General features: G+C 55.8%; 1 protein-coding gene across 1 annotated transcript in view; it reads right to left on the bottom strand.

Annotated features, from left to right (window-relative positions):
- GABBR1 (gamma-aminobutyric acid type B receptor subunit 1) overlaps positions 1-18,743 on the bottom strand; it is a 25,130-nt gene extending 6,387 nt beyond the window's left edge. The window contains exons 1-14 of the mRNA XM_025858550.2: positions 18,452-18,743; positions 17,988-18,078; positions 17,137-17,340; positions 16,192-16,377; positions 14,818-14,838; positions 13,321-13,481; positions 10,070-10,204; positions 9,610-9,780; positions 8,329-8,430; positions 7,680-7,745; positions 7,064-7,255; positions 3,024-3,266; positions 2,400-2,463; positions 1,239-1,316 (exon numbers count right to left, since the gene is read on the bottom strand). Coding sequence (XP_025714335.2) covers positions 1,239-1,316; positions 2,400-2,463; positions 3,024-3,266; positions 7,064-7,255; positions 7,680-7,745; positions 8,329-8,430; positions 9,610-9,780; positions 10,070-10,204; positions 13,321-13,481; positions 14,818-14,838; positions 16,192-16,377; positions 17,137-17,340; positions 17,988-18,078 — 1,714 coding nt within the window. The 5' untranslated portion in view covers positions 18,452-18,743. The remainder of the gene's footprint in view (positions 1-1,238; positions 1,317-2,399; positions 2,464-3,023; positions 3,267-7,063; positions 7,256-7,679; positions 7,746-8,328; positions 8,431-9,609; positions 9,781-10,069; positions 10,205-13,320; positions 13,482-14,817; positions 14,839-16,191; positions 16,378-17,136; positions 17,341-17,987; positions 18,079-18,451) is intronic.
- Positions 18,744-19,419: the final 676 nt, after the last annotated feature.

Below are 19,419 nucleotides of genomic sequence, written 5' to 3'. Positions count from 1 at the left end.
GGGGGGGAAGGGACAAGGAAATGAAGATGAGGCAGAGAAAGGGGCTAGGGACAGCTGTCTCTAGCCCTGAGGAATGGGGCCCTCGCTGCCCTGAACCCTGAGTCGGGGTTGCTACAGTGGAGTGCTCCCTACGGCTCGGGGTCTCGGGAAGCGGTCAGAAGTGAGAGGAGGGAATGCAGCCAGAGGCTAAGATGTATCTCCAAAGCTGCAGTCTGTTCTGTTAATGTTTGTTCTGTGTGTTCTGTCTTTTTGGCAGCAAAGGAAATGGGAGGGAAAGAAGGGAAAGACTGAGAGGTAAAGTTCACGAGGTCTCTCAGAATTCAAATCAAAAGCTGCAAAAGGCAGTTGTAGAATCATAAAGCTAAAGAGTTCAAAGTATCCAGTCTGGTCTCCTAACCTCAGGAAAAACACCTGATCTGTGATTTTTAACCCCGGCAGGATGATATTCCCAGAGGTGTTTTCTAGTTATTATTAAGAGGAAGCTCAAATTTGTCAACGAGTTCACAGCGGGGGAAAAAAAAAAAACTAATTTCAATTTGCTTAGCTTTAAAAAGAAAAGTGTAATTTAGGCCAGGCAGCATTTATAGCAGTAGAGAATACTGTCCTAAATTCAAATTATAAAAAAAACATGTCAGAACTCCAGCAGTGCTGGGAGCTAGGAGCTTCCAGTTGGGTAGGGTAGCAGGCAGCTGCCTCCATCCCTAACCTAACATGCCAAGCCTTTATTTATCCGCAGGTCCTTCCTTTTGTCCACCTTGAGTATCTTTCCCATTTTCGGTTGTTTAGCCCACCAAGCGCACAAGGAATAATTGCTCACTTTGTCTCTTTAAAAAGCACGTTTGAGTGGAAGACAATCATATGAGGTTCTGCAACCTCTCCTATAATTTAAGCAACCAGTTTCCTGAGAGAGATGACGAGGCAACTCCATCTCAAAGTAGCTGGTTCAGATACATCAAGGTACCCGAACATCTGGGAAACCCAGACGGGGTTTCCATGGCTACCCCCTGTGCACCCGCCCTTCTGATCCTATTACTTGAGCAATGCATTATTTTTGCTAGTGCACTGCTCCCTCTCCAAATACACAGCTCCCCTACCCACGTCTTAACCCGGACCCTGGCCCATCTCCCTGGCACACTTCAAGCTAATGGCACCTGCCGCCCCACCCTCGTTCACATGCACAATGCTTCCCCTTGGTTGCTCAGAGGCACTGAAAGAAAACACAGACAGGACCTGCTTACCGATCCACTTGTCCGTCTTGGACCAGGAAAGATCATCCTTGGTGCTGTCATAGTAGCCGATCTTCTTGTAGCTGCCCCCTGGGCGGGAGACAAGAGTGGGGTGAAGAGCCCGGCCCAAGCACTAGCTTCCCACTCCCCTGAAGTCACTCTCCCTGCTTGTGCCTGAGCCCCTGAGGGGTCCCTGGGAGCACCTGACGGCTCTCTCGAGTCCGCAACCTGACTGAAAGGCAATGGACGGTGGATGCCGAGGCAGCGCGAGGACAAGTACGGGGAGCATCTTGTATGTTTGAGGCCTCCTTGGAAGAGGGCTCCACAGACACATCCCTCAGCCTCACGCCTCTCCCGGCCGTCGTCTGGCACTTTGATTCTGGCTTCTAAAGCTTCAGCGTTTCTGCTGATTCTCCCTCTCATGACAGACAGAATCACAGGATCTAGTTTCCCAGTGGCTTTCATTTTAATTTTAGAAATTTCTCCTCTGTTGGCTTGGGTTCTAATTCCTTGGAAAGTTGCATCTGCCTCTTAGAGCCATGAGGGGGGAATTCAGCCATTCCTAAGAATTCCCGCTCCAGAACTTTTCCCTCAGAAGCCAACCCACAGCCCTCTGCTCTGGGCTACAAGGAAGATCTGCGGACGGGGTGGGGGGGGGGCGGGCAGAAGGAGCCTTTGCACGTTCAAGGAGGCTGAGAGCGGCGTGTGGACAGTCCAACTCACAGAAGCTCGGCAAGTACGTGTGTGTGCTGACGTATAAGGAAATACAATCTAGAAAAGCCAGACTACATGTGAGACACGAAAATCGGGAATGCTAGCTTATATAGCAAGGAAATGCAACAGGTTCCTCGAAAAATAGCACGTTTGCTAGATTCGGCTTGCCCGGAGTCCACAGGGGTGCACCCGACAAGGCGTTAGCCCCTCAAAGCCAGGCCACCAAAAGCAAATTTCTGAAATCACAAGGGAAGCCACTGGAGAAAGACTGTGTCTGCCCGTTCCCAGCTCCGGGCATCCCACCCCTCTGAGCTTTTTACTCTTCTTACTATGTAAACACACGTGATGAACCAGTTCAGAGAAGGGCAGGAGGCAGGGAGGCACCTTCCCCAAGTCCCTCCCCGGGCGGTGACCCAGCCCAGTCCCCACCTGGTTGCCCGGCCCCGCACCCGCGCTCACCCTGCAGCTGCTCGATGAGCGTCCAGGCCATCCGGGCGCCACTGGCATCAAACACCACGTGACCCTGAGTGCGGGAACAGGCGGGGGCCGGACAAGGTGATAAAAGCAGGAGCCAGAAGAGAGCATCAGGCACTCTCTGGATCCTTATGTGTTTGATGTAATTGAGCCTCTGAATGAATTCTATTTATGGCATTTGCCTGCATATAGGACATACCCCAGATGCCCATACCCTAGATTTTAGAAAAATTCTTCTTTGGAAAAGAAGCTTCACCCATGGGGGATTTGAATGGGAAACATCCCCAGCTAGAGCCCCAGGAGACCTGGCCCCTGGCTGTGACCTGGGCACATCACCAAATCCCTCCGGACTCTAATTTCCCCACTTTGAGAGCAATAGGAGATGATCTTTCAGACTATCTCCTCTTTTAAAATCCTATGATTCGCATCTGACTCATCAATATCTGGAGATACACGAGGGAGAGGTTGAAAGGAATGGAATGCAGCCTTTTCCCTTCTGGTCTCTTACGGGTTTTCTGGTTTGGGGGTCTGAGACCGATTACTGCAGGAAGGAGGGCGCGCTCTCTCTCAGGGGAGGGCAGGGGAGCGTGAGGGGGTGCTGTCACTCACAGAGACACCCTCGAAGGACGAGGAGTTCATTGCCCGGTAGATTTGGTCAGTGATGGTCTGGTTGTTATAGTTGAAGTCTTCCAGGCGCACCCCCGAACGGCCACCCCCTCCGGACGTCTTGTTCAGGGCCAGCGCCAAGGCCCAGATGGCATCGTAGGCCAGCGGTGCCTCCTGGAAACCACCTGTCTCCTCGGGGTGTCTCTTGAGTCTCTTGGTCAGTTTCTCCACAAACTCCTGGGATGTCTGTGGAGGGAGGGATGGGAAAAGGGCTGGCGTGGGTGGGTGTGCGGGGCACGGCTTCTGATTCCAGCTGCAACACTTGTAATCAAACGATGGTTTGTGTTCCTGTTGTCAGAGGGAGCAGACAGACATGCGGAATCCGGAGCAACACCCGTGTGCCTGTCTTGGAAGCTGCCGGACTGGAGCTGGGGTGAGCGGGGTCCAGTGGCCTCGGGTGCACAGATACTAGCTCAGAACTGGAGCCAAAGATCTCAGGGAATGGACACTCTGCATGATGAATGGCCGAAGAGAGTAGACATGGAGCGGCAAGGCGATGTTCTCCCAGGCTCAGACGCTCTCAGTGGGCTGGAGCCGGGACCTCACAGCTCCTCCGATTCTCAAACAGCCTGGAGGGGCCCCCGCGGAGCCTTCCTCACTGGGCTCCTCAACCAGTGTGCTACCTCCCTGAGCATCCTCATGTGCTTTCAGCTACAGCCCCCCAGACGGCTTTCGGGAGACTGAGGCCCCAGAGACACCCTGCCTGTGTCTGGAAGCCAGCATTCGGTCCCTACCCATACCCCTCCCCACCCTCAATCTATATATGTCCTCCGACATATATAAAATGCTGGGTATAAAGTTAGTTTCTCTTTGTAAATTTCCCTGTCTCTCAACCTCATCTTTGTCACTGATACTCAGATCTACAGTCCAGCTCAGCATTTCATGTCCTGTAGCTCCAACTGCTCTGAGGCCTTTGTAGCTATATGATCGATAATCCAAAATTAAAAATATCTAAGATGAAGCTCCACTTTTCCTCACTCCCTGGCACTTCCCAGTACGTGAGACTGAAGCCTTGGAATCACCACGTCCTCTTAATTGTCTGTTGAAATGTCTCATTAAGACCATCAGTGCCTATACAGAACAGTGTTAATAATAACAGCTAACATTTATATTTCCTGACAATGTTCCAGGCATTTTTCCATTTTTCTGAGGTATGTGTATGTGTACATATGTTATATATATATATATATATATATATGTATGTATGTATGTATGTATATAGAAAGAGGCACAGAAAAGTTTAACTTGCCGGAAGTGATACTGCATGGCAGGGCTGGGATTCAAGCCCAGGCAGCCTGGCATCAAAGCCCATACTCTTCCTAACCACCTCGCATTGCTTCTGCACGCTGACATGCCTCTCTCCAAGAGCACCTGCTCAGCAGCCAGCCGCGAGGCTGAGACTTCCTGAGTAATCCTTCACAAGTCTATCCAATCTTCAGTTCACAGTACACACTAGATCAGAAAAACATCCAGATGGAAAGGGATTCATCTGCCCTGCATGGTGCTCTCCCCACCCAGATCTTCAACTCTCCGTGGGCTCCAGGTCACTCGACCAACATGCTTACCCAAAAAATCATTCCGCCTTGGGCCAACAAAGATACCTTTGCAAATTTTCAGGTGGAAACATTACTAAGCAGCTCAAGGAAAAGTGAACAACAGCAAAAATTCCACAACCCATAGAAATTAGTAAAGCAATCAAGGGCAACTTTATGACCCTAATTTTCTATCAGCCCTGCTGGCTGTCTCTATGTGAGGGACATGACACCGATGCCCGACTGTGACCTAAACCATGTATCCTGAGGCAGCTTCCGATTTTGTATTGTACTGAGATCTGATGGGACCTCTATCCCAATTTGTGAGAACTGGAATAGAATCTTACCCCCAGGTAAGGCCACCTCCCAGCTGCCCCTCTAGCCCAGAGCTGTCAAGTGTCCCCAAAACCACTCCAACCCACTGGCCCATTGCTGGCTCCTTTCTAAACCAGGGTTTCTCGATCTCTGCTCTACTGACATTTGGATCAGGAGAATGCTTTGCTGTGGGGGACTGACCTGTGCATTACAGGATGTTTAGAAGCATGCCTGGCTTACCCCATAGATGAGAGCTGTGACAACCAAAATTGTCTCCAGATATTGCTCCAGCCAATAGTCCTCAAAACCAGTAGCATCAACATCCCTAGGGAAACTCATTGGAAAGGCCCACCCCAGACCTACCAAATCAGGACTTCCGAGGGAAGAGCCCCGTAATCTGTGTCCTAACTAACCCTCCAGGATGGTGTAGACAGCTCTGCTTCTCTTCTAGATCTCCAGGGCTCTGGGTCCCCAGGTCCAACCCTTGCTTCTGATCTACCTCTCCTGGTCTTGCTTGATTCATCTACGATCCATTCCCTGGTCAGCTGTTAAGGCTGCTTCTACCCTCTGGAATATCCTGGCTTTTCCACCTGGCAATTTCAGCTACCAAGCAGGCCTGCAGTCTCTAGAAGCCCTACGGCCTCAAAGGCAGGCACCACCTTTCTCTAGAGACCAAGAACCAGAAAGACGACCCTCCGGCGCATTCTGCTCCAAAGCCCAGATGTCACTTCATACCCCTAACCAAGTCCCTGCTCCCCACCAGGGGCTCCTCTAGTCCCCTGCTATGGGGTAGAAGCCATGATGGGCAGGTCCCAGGCTCAGGGTGCCAATAAACCTCTTGGCTTTGGGTCCAGCTCCTCTACTTCCCCAGGTCTAAGGATGACTCACTTCTCAGGTGCTCTACAGGGAAGTGATCCTCCAGAATCTTCCCACTGTATGTTTCAACCAAGACATCTTAAACATGAAGTTTAAGGAATTTCCTAGGACAGTGTCCAGAGTCCGTGTGACACAATCCACGGCTAGGACAGACTGCCTGAATTTTCTTCCTCTCTTGCTTAAAAACTGCCATCAGCAAGACAGTATCAGCCAATAAAGGCACAGACCCTTTAGTCAGATTTCATGGTTTTCCACGCAGGGTGACAGGGCAGAGTGGTTTGGAGTTAGACTCAAACAAGGGTCAATTCTGGCTTCACCACTCAGCAGTTACCGGGCCTGGGCCAAGTCCCTCAACCTCTCTGAGTCAGTCTCCTGGTCTGTAGAATGGAAATGAAAAACCTTCATCAGAGCTTGGCTGGGAGGATCACAGAAACCATGTCCCTAAATTCCTGGTTTACTGCACAAAAGCAATGATGACTACACTTTTGTTTTAATGAGATATTTGGGGTTTTACAACCATTAACTTGCCCCTAGCAGGCTTCCCAAAACAGGTCTTCCAGACCTGGGGCTACCCCTGGTGATCATAAGCAGACATGGAGGTTGCCTCATAAGCTCGCTCAAGATTCCTGTATTCCTCCAGATAGAGCCCTGAGCAAGACAGAGTCTCAGCCTCACACCCCACTTCCTCATGCCCCTCGCCTGCAGGGCTGCCCCAGCCTTCCCAGATCAGAGGACATGTCTTCCAGCCCCAGGCCTGTCACCAATCAGCTCTCTGGAACGGACGGATTTCAAAAGTCCCTTTTACATCTAAAATTCTGAAAGAGGATCATTAAAAAAACATCAGGAGCCAAGCTAATGGAGTGAATATTAAGCAACTCCGAAGGGCTCTGAAGTCACTGAGAAAATAGAGCGTAGTTCTGCTCAGTAACAGTGCTGGTGTCAAGGTGTGCTTCCGTATACACAGCATCTATATTATCATTAACGCCTCTCCCTCATTTGACTTCTGGCCAACCAGCCCTCGTTGCCATGGTAACAGCCCTCCGTCTCGTCAGGGGCCTCGTGAACATACCACTCCCATCTCTCTCTCTGGTTCCTGCTCAAAGAAGTCAGCGCAGAGATGGATGCCACAGGAAACACGGTGCAAACAAGCCCTGCGTGCCCTCCTGTGCCTGCAGATGCCACTCCTGTTCCCCTCCCCCGCAAGGCACCCTCGGCTCTCTCCACCTGCCCAGGGGCTGGCTTCTCGGTCCCCACGCTCACCATGTTGGAGATGCTGCGGGTGTTGGCAGGGTTCAGCATGACAATCTCGGTGGTGATGTGGCCTTCCACGGCCTCGGTCATCTCATCCACTGTGCAGTTGATGGATGGGTCATAGGTCTTGAACCAGTTGTCAGCGTACCACCCAATGAGGAACCAGACATACTTCTTCCCGAAGAGCCGCTCCTTGTACACCTGAAGGCAGAGAAGGAGCAGGGCGGGGGCTTTGTTTCTTTTTCTGTCTCATTTCCCTTGACACTATCCAGCCTCTTGGGAATCAGAGAAGAGCAGAAAATTGAAAAGAGGAATCTACAAGTCTTGGAGGGAGTAGGAGAGACTCAACTCCTCCTCCTCCTCCTAAGTTCCTCCCCAGCAAGTCAGGAAAGATGGGGTTCAAGGGTTCCTGTACATACACACGGGGGTAGGAAAATGAGACCTGGAGAGAGAGCTGAGTGCGAGAAGCCAAGAGATGGAGTCAGAGCCAAGAGACAGGGACGTCCTACTAATCATCGCCTCAGATCATCTGCTATCAACCTGAGCAGACGTGCAGAGAGACCCCATCAGACACCCAAGGTACAGAGCCCACCCAGGCCCCTCCCGCTTCGGATTCCAACTCTACCTCACAAAACACTTTCCGGGCCTCAGTCTCATAGAAAAGTCCCACGATGATTCGGGCATCCTGGCGCTACAGACGGAGAGAAACAGAGCTCCTGAGGGAGGCCTGGAAACACCCAAGCACTTCCACACCTTGGATTCCCTGCCCTGGAGAGCTCAGTGTAGGTTTTGCTCACAGGGTGGTGGATAAATGCCAACTGGACGATGAGAATAAACGTCCCCAGGAGATGCTACTCTCTCCCAGCATCAAATTCTGTGATGTAATAGAGCTGTTAGCGAATGTTAATCACATTGCAGTGTATCAATGTATCAAATCAACACTAAGCTTACACAATATCATTCATCAATTGTATGCAATATATAACTGCATATAATATATAAGGTGTATGATACATTATATAATATAAAATTACATATTGTAGATATGTATATATAAAAATTTATCAAATCAACTCTTTGCACACCTTAAGCTTATACAATGTTATATGCTAATTATATCTGGATACAAAAAAACAAGACAAAAAAACAAAAGAAAACAAACAAACCAAAAAAAAACCCACCTGCCCCTGCCTGGTTCTCCTCTCCAACCTCCCACTTTGTTCCCCCAACCTGGTCCCTCCGCAGGCTGAGTCCCCCACTCCCGAGCAGCACACCTTAAGGTTTTTGACTGGCACGGCTGGATCCGAGAAGAAACTCTGGCGGAAAGTAATCTCAATTCCAGCCTCCTTCACTCGCTCCTCGAGGTCGTCCAGAGTCTTGGGTGGGCATGAGAAACAAACGGAGAAAACTTGGGGTGTACAATGGGGTCAAAACCAGAGATGTTACCTGGGGCCTGCACACTCAGAGCAGGAGGAACAGCAGTTCTGAACCCTCCTTCAACCAAGTCTGTGCCCGGGGTGGGGAGAGCTCGAAGGAAAGCATCTGCCGTCTCAGAATGTAGACTCTACATACGAAGGGGCTCGAGAGCCCCTCCTGAGGATCTGTGTCCCGGGAAGCCACCCCACTCACCCCACTCCCACCAGACAGCAAGAGTGGGGGAAAGGAGCGCAGAGGACGTGGGGAAAATGAGTCAGGGCCTGGTGTGCACAGGGTGGTCTCAAGCTCAAGAGGCAAGTGCAGACAGACAGAGGGATCAGAGAAGAGTGCCCTGAACCCCTGAGAGAGTGGGGGAGGGTTAAAGGGCCACAGAACCTAAGGGTGGGGGGGTCCAAAGACTAGAATAGAAGAGAGGGGGCTGACTATCTTTTCCAGGTCGGAGCCCTGCCTTTCCTCTTCCCACTTCACCTGTCCCGTCTCTCTCTCCCTCTCATTCCCTCCTTCTCTGCTCCTTCTCCGTTCCCCCTGTTCCTACTCACACACACACACCACCCCTGCGCGTCTCCAGAACTTGCTGCCTTTCTGCGTTCCTATCTCATATTCCCTCTCTTATCTCAACTTTGGAGTGAACCTACTTTAACAGAAGTGGGTCATTTGGGGTCTCTCCGGGAAAGAGAGCATCAAAGGGAAAAACTGTCCTAAAACCAAAACCTTGGACAGGATCCTGAAAACCCAACTCTGTTTATTCCTCTGGCTACAGAAAGAACATGCACTTAACCCACTCAGAACATGTTTGCTTTTGATAAAGAAACAGGCTCTTTGGGGCGCCTGGGTGGCTCAGTCACTAAGCGTCTGCCTTTGGCTCAGGTCATGATCCCAGGGTCCTGGGATGGAGCCCCGCGTCGGGCTCCCTGCTCGGCTGGGAGCCTGCCTCTCCCTCTCCCTCTCCCTCTCCCTCTGCCACTCCTCCTGGTTGTGTGCTCTCTCTCTCTTTCTCTCTCTCTCTGTCAAATAAATAAATAAAAATCTTAAAAAAGAGAAAAGAAACAGGCCCTTCTCCCCAAAAGGAATCCCGGCCACATCTCTCCGCACTGAAGTTCGAGTGCACGCACGCTCACCGAGGTGAAGACCTCCGTGGTCTGCTGGATGGTGGCGATCTTCCTCCAGCCCCACTTTTCAAAGAGCTTCACACGGGTAGGATTGTGGAGCGTGGCCGACGGATGAGTTCGAAAGAATGTGGGAAAGCGCTGCCTGTTGGACAGGGCCGGTGAGCTGGAGCCGTAGGAGAGCTAAGGGACAGAGACACAGAGCAGGACATGCTCGCCCGGAGCTCCGCTGCAGCCCTCCTCGCTGCCCCCAAGCCTCCTGCCCAGCTCTGCCCCGCGTGCACCGGTTCTCAAAGGCCCACAGCCCCTGGCACAGGCGCTCACTTCCTGCTGAGGAGGAGCAGCAGCTGGGCTCTCAGGCCACTGCTGGAGGGCCGTAAAGGACCGTGAGTCCTGAAAACGGGTCCCCTCCGCAGTCCCCTTAAATACAGAGCTGCAGGACTCCCCTTCTCAGCCCCACAGCCCGGCTTACCACGATGAGGTTCCACATCCTGGCAGCCTCAGCCACAAGCGTGGAGACGGAACTGCAACCAGGCATGAGGATGATCTTGATGGGGTCGTTGTAGAGCAGCTCATACAGGTACTTGGTGGCTTGGCCTGGGTCACACTGAATGGGGAGGGGGTAAGTGTCGGTCACCCGTGCTCCTCCTCATTGCATCTCCAGCAACCTAGTTACTTCCCAAGTACCCATCCCTCCGCTGGATCCCTTCTGTCATGAGCACCATTTTCTCCTCCTTCCTGACATCTCTTCCCGTCCAGTCTCTCGGTTCCCCTCATGCATCAAACACCGTCCCCCGTCCTCCCCCTGCCTCCTTACCCACGTCCTCTCCTGCACGCACCTCCAACAGAATTACTGCACAGACCACCTTTCCTCCCTCAGCCCCTCCTCAGACCTCCCCCAGCCGACCTTCCTCTATCACCCCGTCCCCTTCCCCATGTTTCTAAGCTCCAAACATCGGTGAGTCTGCAGGAATGTGAATGAGTCCCCAGACAGCCTCCTCAGAACCATGCTATGAAACTTCCTCCTTCATCTCTGCAAACTCCCGCTCCCCACCTTCCATTTGCCCCTGGCTCCTCTCTCTTCAGGGCTAGCGATAAATAAACACGAGGAGAACAGGGAACAAGACCACTAGGGAGTCCTGCTGGGCCGTCCCTCGCCTCCTGCTGGGCCCTGACATTTGACGGGGTCCATTAGAAAAAGAGGCACTTGGGGAGGGCTGGAAGTGGGGGTGGAATAGGTTTGGAAGAACTGGGGAGAATAAACAGGGTGAGGCTCTCAACAAACCAGAGGCTTTTAGGGGTGCCTGAAGGAGGGGCAGGGAGATGGGGAAAGTAAACAATGCAGAGAGCTGGGGAGGGGAGGGACGGTGGGAGGAAGAGCCGCATGGTGAGCCCCTGCCTGTTCCCCTCCTGCTGAAGTATGACATTTCAGAAGCTGCTGGAACCCCAAAGGAAGTCGAGAAGAAATGGAAGGCAGTGGGCAGCCAGGGTAGAGAAGGAGGAAGAGACAGGAGGCACAGGGGCTGGGGAGGGTGACAGGGGGCAGGCAGAGAGGGAATGAGGAAGGCCCCCTAGAGCCTGCTCACTTCCCACTGGGGCCTGACATTTGAGACGCCGTGGGAAGTTGGAGAAGGGGAGCCAGAACCCTCTGCTGCCCCCCCACCCCCCCCCCCTGCTAAGAGGTGTTTTTGAAGGCTCCTCACCCTGGCAGCTCTGCCATTCTCAGGCCCCACCTTCCTGCACTCTCCTAGCAGGTTACCCCAGACGCTGCTCCAGCTCCCCCTTGCAGCCTGGGGAAGGTTGGCAGGAACAAGGAGGGGCACCGACAACACACACACAGGCTGACCCAGGGCTCTTCTCTGGCTTGCTCGTTCCTCCCCTACCTTCTCTCCTTCCACACTCAGTTCCTCCCGGCAAATTCGCTGCTTCTCACCCCCTCCCCAGCCGACTTCCTCTCAGCCTCTCTTCCGCTCTCTCTCCTGCACAGGATCTGGGCTTGCCCGCAGGAAAAACACACATTCCAGTTTGCGGCTTTCCACCCCCCCCCCTCGCTGCCTCTTCTGGTTTCTCTTCCGTCTCCCTTCTCTCAGGCCCCCCATCTGCTCCCCAGCACCCCTAGGGAGTCACCTGTCACGGTGGATGAGTCTGAGCTAAGACACGGGGCTACGGGGCTCCCCGGCTCCCTGTGACCCCCTCTCCTGACCCCTGCACCCATCCCTCCCAGTCTCTGGCCCCAAACTCCCACCTCCAGCGGACCTGACCCTCTGCTCCTCCCCCTGCCTCTCCCCTAACACCTAGGTTTTTTCCTGTGCGTGGCTGGTCTTCCATGGGGATCCTGAGGGTGGCTACTGAGACACCCACCAGGACAGAACGTGTAATGGCAAAAATGCAGATGCCTGGGACTCGTTCCTGACCAGGAAGTTAGAATCCGTTTTAAGCCCACTCCTCTGGTGATTCTCACGTACCCCGAAGTTTGGGAATCCCCGCCAAAGTGTCAGGAAGGGTTTGAAGTCCTCTCTCCAAGCCCCTTACCATCCTTGCTCTCTTCTCTCCAAGCACCCCTTCAGCCCCACTCTGCCCACTCCTCCCTCACAAACCTGCTTCGCAGAATGACTACATCCGGGGTCCACCCAGGTGAAGACGACCAAGTGCTCACCTCCGTACTCCACTCTACTCTCTCCCAGCCCCTTACGATGCTGGGGCCACATGTCAGAGAAGATAAATTTGAGGTCCCAAGTCTCTTTCCTTCCCTGTGGCACATACTTCCCCATACTCCCAATTACTCATAGGGAATAGGGTGGGAAAGGAATCTTACGGAGCCACCCTCTACACCCGACCCAAATGTTCTTTCCTTCCCCCGTTCTCTGTTCCGCGCCTCCCTCACCCTACATCCTATTTCCCTTCTCACATCTCAGAGGCCACACGCTGTAAGGAAGATAAACTCAAGACCCAAGTTCCACAGGATGCCCAAGAATTGACCTCTAACCCACTCCTCCTCATCGCCCCCCTCCCCTACCACCATTCTTTCCTGCTCTCTCTCCTGCCTATACCCAGACTCCCCTCTATCGCCATGCAATGGTAAGGGCTCCTGTGTGGACCTCAAATCCAATTCATTTTCCCAGGGCCTCTGCCCATCTCCTGACCATTAGCTTTCCCAAACTATAATATGCCACATACCCCACAGTCCAGGAATCTTCAACAGAATAGGGCTCACAGCTACCTTGCTGTTTGCTGTGATAAATAAACCAGAGCCCTCAAGTCCCTCATCTTTTTCCTTATTCAGAGTTCCAACCTGCTGCCAAGATTTACCTTGTTACCATGGTAAATCTAAAGCCCTGCTCCAGCTCCTCACCTCTGACACCTCCTCCATCCCCTGAACCCATCCCGGGGTGAGTTTACTCCCAGAGGACCAGGATCAGCTTGTACCCTAAATCCACCACCAGTTTCCCCAACCCTCCCCCCCCCACTTCCACGCATTCTGGGGAGCAGAAAGGTCTGCCTCACGGCCTGATTAACCCTCTTAAACCCCCAGACCCTCATCTTGAACCTCCAGCCCCTGTGACTCTCCCCAAGCTCCTGCACCCCCAGCCCATCTCCCCTGCTCGTCACACGTGGGAGGGGTCTGCCTCGCAGTACCAGAAGTCACTCAGACGGAGGCCCGTGCAGCTGGCCCCCTGCCCCCCCACGCCCCCACCGCCCGCCCACTCCCAGGTCGGGGGCTACCTTGCTGTCGTGGTGGATGAGCTTGAGCTCATAGTCCGGCAGGATGTCCCTGCGGCTATTCACGTCCTCCAGCGCCATCTCCACCGCGGGCTGGCAGGCCTGGCCCCCGGGCCAGCCCCCGCTCATGGGAAACAGCGCCCCGATGTACACTGCGCGCCGCTCTGAGGAGGGGTGCGGGGGGACCCGCGGGTGAGGCCGCGGGAGATGAGGGGAGTGGGAGGCCCACAGCGGAGCCACCCCCGCCGCCATCACCACTAGGAGCGGCAGCGGCCACCCCGCCCGGGGAGCCGGGGCCCCCGGACCCATGACCGGGAGGAGAGGGGCTGTTTGGGGAGGGGGAGGAGCTCAGGGGGGACACTTTTCCCGGGGAGGGCTGCTGAGGGGGTGTCGAGGAGGCGCCTCCATCCTGGCCTGTGTAGGGAGGAGAGGGCGAGGGCCCCAGGGGAGCGGGGAAGGTTGGCTTCCTAGGGCCCCCACGGCTCCAGCTCCCGCCCCTGCCACCGCCACCTCCACCGCGGACTCTCCTCGCGGACTGACTGACCGACCGAGGGGAGGAGGAGGAGGAGGAGATGTCGGGCTGGGAGGGGGCCCTGACGTCACGGGCGGCGCGCGGCAGCTGCGGGGGGAGGGGCGGGGAGGGAGGCGCGCGCGGCCGTGGGAACGACAGGCCGAGGGGAGGGGCGGGGAGGGGCGGGGCGGAGGACGCGACCCCCCCCCCCCCCGCCCCGCGGGAAAGGCCTGGACCGGGAAGCGGGGGGAGGTCCCAGCTAGGGGGCGGTCAGGGAGGAGCCGAGAGGGGAAGGGGCGTGCCGGGAGGGCGGGGGGAGCCGAAGCTCGGGGGAGCCGGGGATGGAGACGCGAAGGACGGCGGTGGGACGCGCGTGTCTGAATCGGGGGTGTGGAGGGATGGGGCGAAAGGCTGAGGGTGTGGGGGACAGGCCGATGGCAGCGGCTTAGGAGAGAGGTGGTTGGGTGGGAAGGGGGTGGCGTGAAGGGGAGTGATGGGGCGGAGGCTGGCTACCCGGGGCTGGGGGGACACAGCTCGGGAAGGAATGGGAGCTGCGAGAAGGCAAAGGGTGGAGGTGGAGGGACCGCGGTGCGGAGGGGCCGAAGGGGGGAGAGCCAGGCCCGGCCAGGGGGAGACGGCTGCGCGGGGCTGCCGGGGTGGTCCCGCGGAACCCCCGGGGAAGCCGGCGGCGGACGCGCGGGGTCTGCCCGCGCCCCCCGCCCCCGGCCGGGCTCTGCCCTTTGGCAGGAGCGGAGCCCAGGGCAGGGCAGCCAAGCGGGGAGTTGGGAGGGACCGCGGCCTCGCAGGAAACCGGGACTGGAGGCAGAAAACAGGTAGGGAAAGAAGGGGCCGGCCGCGAACTGGGAGGGGGTGGTTGGGGGGAAGATGGACAAGACCCCACGGCCTGCGGGCAGAACCCCTGGGGGTGGAGGGTGAAGAGTGAGGGGTAAGGGGATTGCAGTGCGCGAGATGAGGGTTTCTGATCTCACCTGAGTGCGGCGCTCGATTCACTGGCAGCAGGAAAGACGGGGATCAGAGAAGAGTTACCACTGGCGCCCAGCTTCCCCGGCCTGATCCCCAGCCCCCTCCCACACCTGTCCAGGCCGGAGAGGACCGGGTAGAGCAGAAGCCTGCGTTTCTGAGGGGAGGGTGCCTGGGGATAAGAGCAAGGTGGGGCTGTGGGTCAGGACCTGTCGGTTTTCTTCTTTTATTTTTCATAGGACAACAGAATTTGAGACAAGAGTGCCAACAGCTAAGACATGGGCAGATCCTGGTTTTGTGGAGCCTAAATATTATAAAATGCAGGGGGTCTCTCTTTAAGAGAAAAAAAATACAAATTACAAATACAATTGATTTTAAACTATTGCTTTTAAAATCTTACTTTGGCATTTTTTACAAAAAGCTATGACCATGTGAACACATTATTAGAGCACAAGAAGAGACCTGGGTGAATGAGGAGCCCTGACGCTTAAATTGCATTAGCTTCATGGTAAATCCACCCCCGGAGGGGACTCTCAGTTTCCACAATGGGATGGTAAACTACAAGCAGAATAATTACGTTGAGGGAGGAAAGCCAGGTCCAGGACCTTGAAAGATTCTCCAAGAATAGGGGAAGCATGGGGTATGCCTGCATCTTGCAGAGAAGACCGCAAAGGGGGAATCTGGGTGCCCAGGAAAGGGGGAATTCGCAGAACTGACTGACAGAAAAGGTGCTGCACCCAAGACTGAGTCCCTTGGGAAGGATGGAGCTTGTCTGAGAGTTCCAGAAAAGGACTGTCCTCTTTCCCTCCCCAACCCTGGGTGGTCCTTAGCACCCTGAGAGTTCTGCCCCCAATTTTAAGCCTTTTAAATTTTTACCCTGATAATTTTCCACCCCAGATATTCTTTCCAATCTTAACATTTTTTTTCTAAGTATGACATATGATTTATTTCTGAGTCTTTACAATAATTCAGTTATATAACAAATGGAGAGGAACCAGTTGTAGAAGAGGGTTATGCATAGAAAGTTCTAAGTTTAGAGAAAGGGACTGAGGCTACGGGAAACTGGGGTATTTAAACCTTAAGAAAGGTGATGGAGGGTGAGACTCATAGAGGAAAAGAGAACATGTGGGGAATGGGGAGCAGGGAGGAGATATAAAAAGAGGGAGGGAGAGGAAGGAAGCCCCCAGGGGTAAAAGGCGCACTGGGGACAGCAGGAGGGGGCTGGAGACAGGTGGGCGGGGGGGAAAGAGTTGGGTTTTCACCTTCACTCCCCCAAAGCCCCCCATGTTGCATAGCACCCCGTCTTTCCCGCCAGCCCTGCCCACCCCACTCCCATCCTCTGCAAGCGCCCTCAGCTGCAAGCACGCAGCCATTCCCCTCACCCTGGCAGTGGGGCTTGGGGGTGCTCCACTGGCCCTGACTACAGATGCTCCGGGAGCTGCCCACAAGATGGAAGTCAGGGTCACATCGGAAATCCACCCGGGCTCCGTCCAGAGTGGGGAGGTCCCCACCCGTCAGGAAAACCTTCCCATTTTCCAGGGCCAAATAGGACTTGGAGCAGATGCGGACTGTGGAGAGAGATGAAAAATGAGAAAGAGAGGCACGTTGGGAAAGGCTCCTTCCCCTTAAAGAGCAGGGGTCTCAGATTGGGGTTTGGGGCCTCAAGCATCCTACTCTGCAGGAAATCAGGGGTGCAAAGGATTTGCGTTTCTAGTTTCCATTCCTCCCTTAACCCTATAAGCATCCACACATTACCAACAGAAAAAAGGAAAAAGCGTTTCCATGGTAGGAACCCGAGATGGAGCTAGAAGCACACAGAAATGGATCTTTTCAAAGTCAGTGGCAGTGGGCTGTTCCCTGGCTTTGAGACATACAGATGGATGTAACTTTAGATGCCCAATCAGATTTACCTTTCTTATTATAGTTGACTTACACTAATGTTAAACTGGGTTTTGCTTTGTGGGTATATGATCTCTGCGTTGGAGACAGGTATTCAAAAATGCCATGAAATCATTTTGAGTGTTTTTGCACAATCTGTCACTAATAATCCTCAAAGAGAAGAACTCACAAGATGAATAATCAAGTTATTTTATCAGTCAGTGGCCTAATGCAGGGAGGATGAAATGAAATGAAAGGTGTGGTCGCCTAGCTTGACTGCCTCCAAGTGCACATAGTAAAATCCTTCTTACATAGTGTTCGCTCAATAAACGTATTTGTGAATTTTGTTACAGTGGATTTAAAGTGCTGACTTGTAAGCAATGATGGTAAGTTTGAGGCAGGAAGAGGAATGGTCTTGAAGAGAAGAGGGGCTTTGCAAGGCTACTCACCGCATCGGCTGGGTGTGTCCATATCTGTCCAGGAGCCGTTGGCCAGGCACTTTCGGACCTTGGGCCCCACCACCTCGCGCTCTCCCCGGCACACATACTCAATCTCATAGTCCACCGGCAGGAAGTTGATAGCCTTCACCTGGTCGCGAGTCAGGCCCCTGTACCTGATGCCCCCTTCCCAAGGCGGGTGTATGATCTGGCAACCTGAGGGGCGAGTCCCAGGAGTCAGAGAGGGAAGGGGGGGGGCGGGCAGAGTCAGCTGCGGGAGGCGCAGGAGCATAGGGCGTGGTCAGTGGGCAGGTGGCGACCAGGGGCCCAGATGGGATGTTAGGGGGTGCGAGTAGGAATGGGTACAGAACCCTGGGCTAAAGGACAGAGAGCCCTGAGCCAGGTTTAAGGCCAATGAGAGAGCTCACAAGTGAGGAGGGAAGCGTGCTGGTTGGGGGTAATAGGGAAAATTAAGAATTCATGAAAGGGTAAATATGCCAGTGAGCTTGGTAAAACAAGCTAAAGGAGGATTTTTGAGTAAATTAGGGTGAGAGTACAAGGGAGGCTTCTTAGGCTACCCAGGCAGCAGTGTGGGCAGGAAGGAGGGGTGCGGTCGAGAAAACAATGCAGGGTCACCGAAAGGTGGCCGATGCAGTGACGTGAGGCAGAGAAGAAGGGTGCTGGGTCATAAGTGGCGTGAGGGAAAGGAGGTCAGGGGTGTTAACGTGGGGCCGGGCAGACAGGGTCGCCAGGCCGGGACGCTAGCTATGTAGGGCTGACGGGATAGTAATGAGGACCAGAAAAGGGGGGTGCAAGGAGGGGCAGAGTGGGTGGGGTGCCCGAGGTGGCCGGTGAAGGTGCACCTTCTGAGGTGGCGTTGGGGGTCTGCGCCCCGCCCGCGCCCGGGGGGCGGAGGAAGAGCGGCGCCAGCGGCAGCAGCAGCGGCAGCAGCATCTGAGGGACAGGCGGCCGTGAGGACTGGACCGAGCCCCGCCGGCGCGGCCCAACCGGGGTGGGGGGGGGCAGCCTCGCTCGCCGGGCCCCGCAGGCTCCGACCCGGCTCCGACCGGGCTCCGCCTGCGGACGAGACGCGCGCCCCGCGGAGGAGGCGGGGGCGGAGCCCAGCGCGGGGCGGGGGGGGGGGGGGGGGGAGAGCGCCTGTCCCCACCCTCCTCCTGCCTCCCTCGGCCCCCCACCCTCCCGGGACTCCACCTCTAACCACCTCCTCTCCCCCGGCCCCCGCGCTCCCGGCCGCGGCCCCGCGCGCCCCGGCGCGGCCCTCCCCCGCGCGCCCCTCTCCGAGCCCGGCTCCCGGCCCGGCTCTTACCTCGGCGCGCCGGCCCAGCTTCCCGGCTCTCCCGGCCTCAAGGCCCCAGGCCCGGCCGCTCCTCCCGCTCCCCCTCCTTTCTCCTCAGCCTTCCCCTCCTCCCAGCCCTCCTCCCCGCGAATCCGGGCTCCTGCCCGGCCAGGGTCGCGCTCCCCCAAGCCCCACCCGGTCTCTCCTTCCCGGGGCGGCGGCGGCCGCGGGAGCGGGAGCGGGAGCCGGGAGCGAAGGAGGCGGCGCCGGGGACCGGGGGAGGCTCCGGGCGGAGGGAAGAAGGAGGTGCAGAGAAGACGGGCGGGGGGAGGGAGGGGGAGACCGAGCCGAGGGCGCCTCCCACAAGCCGAGCCCCGGGAGCCGCCCCGGATCCCGGCCCCGCCCTGGACCGCCCACGGCGCCGGGGGGCGGGCGGCGGCGCGTGGGAGGCTGCGGCGCGCACCGCAGCCGGGTGGGGGCGAAGGCGGAGGAGCGGGCGCCGAGGCTGGGGATCTGGGATGCAGGTGGAGCGGCTCGGGGTCGGGGTGAGAGAGAGAGAGGCGGAGGCCGGAGCCACGAGGGGAGCGAGGCAGGTGGGAGGGAAAGGGGAAGCCGAGGTCAGGCCGGGAAGGGCGGAGGAGGGGGGCGAAGGCCGGGCGCCCCGAGCGGCTCCCGCCGCCCAGCCGCTTTGCCTCGCTGCCCCGGGCAGGCAACTCGGGGAAGGGACTGAAGGCGAAAGCCGGGGAGGGGAGCATCACAGGAGAGAAATGGAAGTAGTGGAAGGGAAGGAAAAGGGGACAAAGCGGCCTCCAACGGGCTGGAGCCAACCTTATCTTTCTTCACTCCAGCTGGGCCTGTCAGCATTTCTGGATAATGGGGAGCTGGGAGCCTGGAGATTGCGGGAAAGTGCAGGCCTCTGGACAGTCCCCTTGGCTCCTCGCCTTTGTGCGGTGATGAGGGTGTGTGTGAGTGTGTGTGTGTTCATGGGAGTGAAGGGC

Source organism: Callorhinus ursinus, unplaced genomic scaffold, assembly GCF_003265705.2.
Source record: "Callorhinus ursinus isolate GAN/ISIS: 27379988/994484 unplaced genomic scaffold, GSC_fseal_2.0 scaffold109, whole genome shotgun sequence".
Lineage (NCBI taxonomy): Eukaryota > Metazoa > Chordata > Mammalia > Carnivora > Otariidae > Callorhinus > Callorhinus ursinus.
Note: the sequence above shows the minus strand (reverse complement) of the source record. Positions and strands in the feature narration are given on the sequence as shown.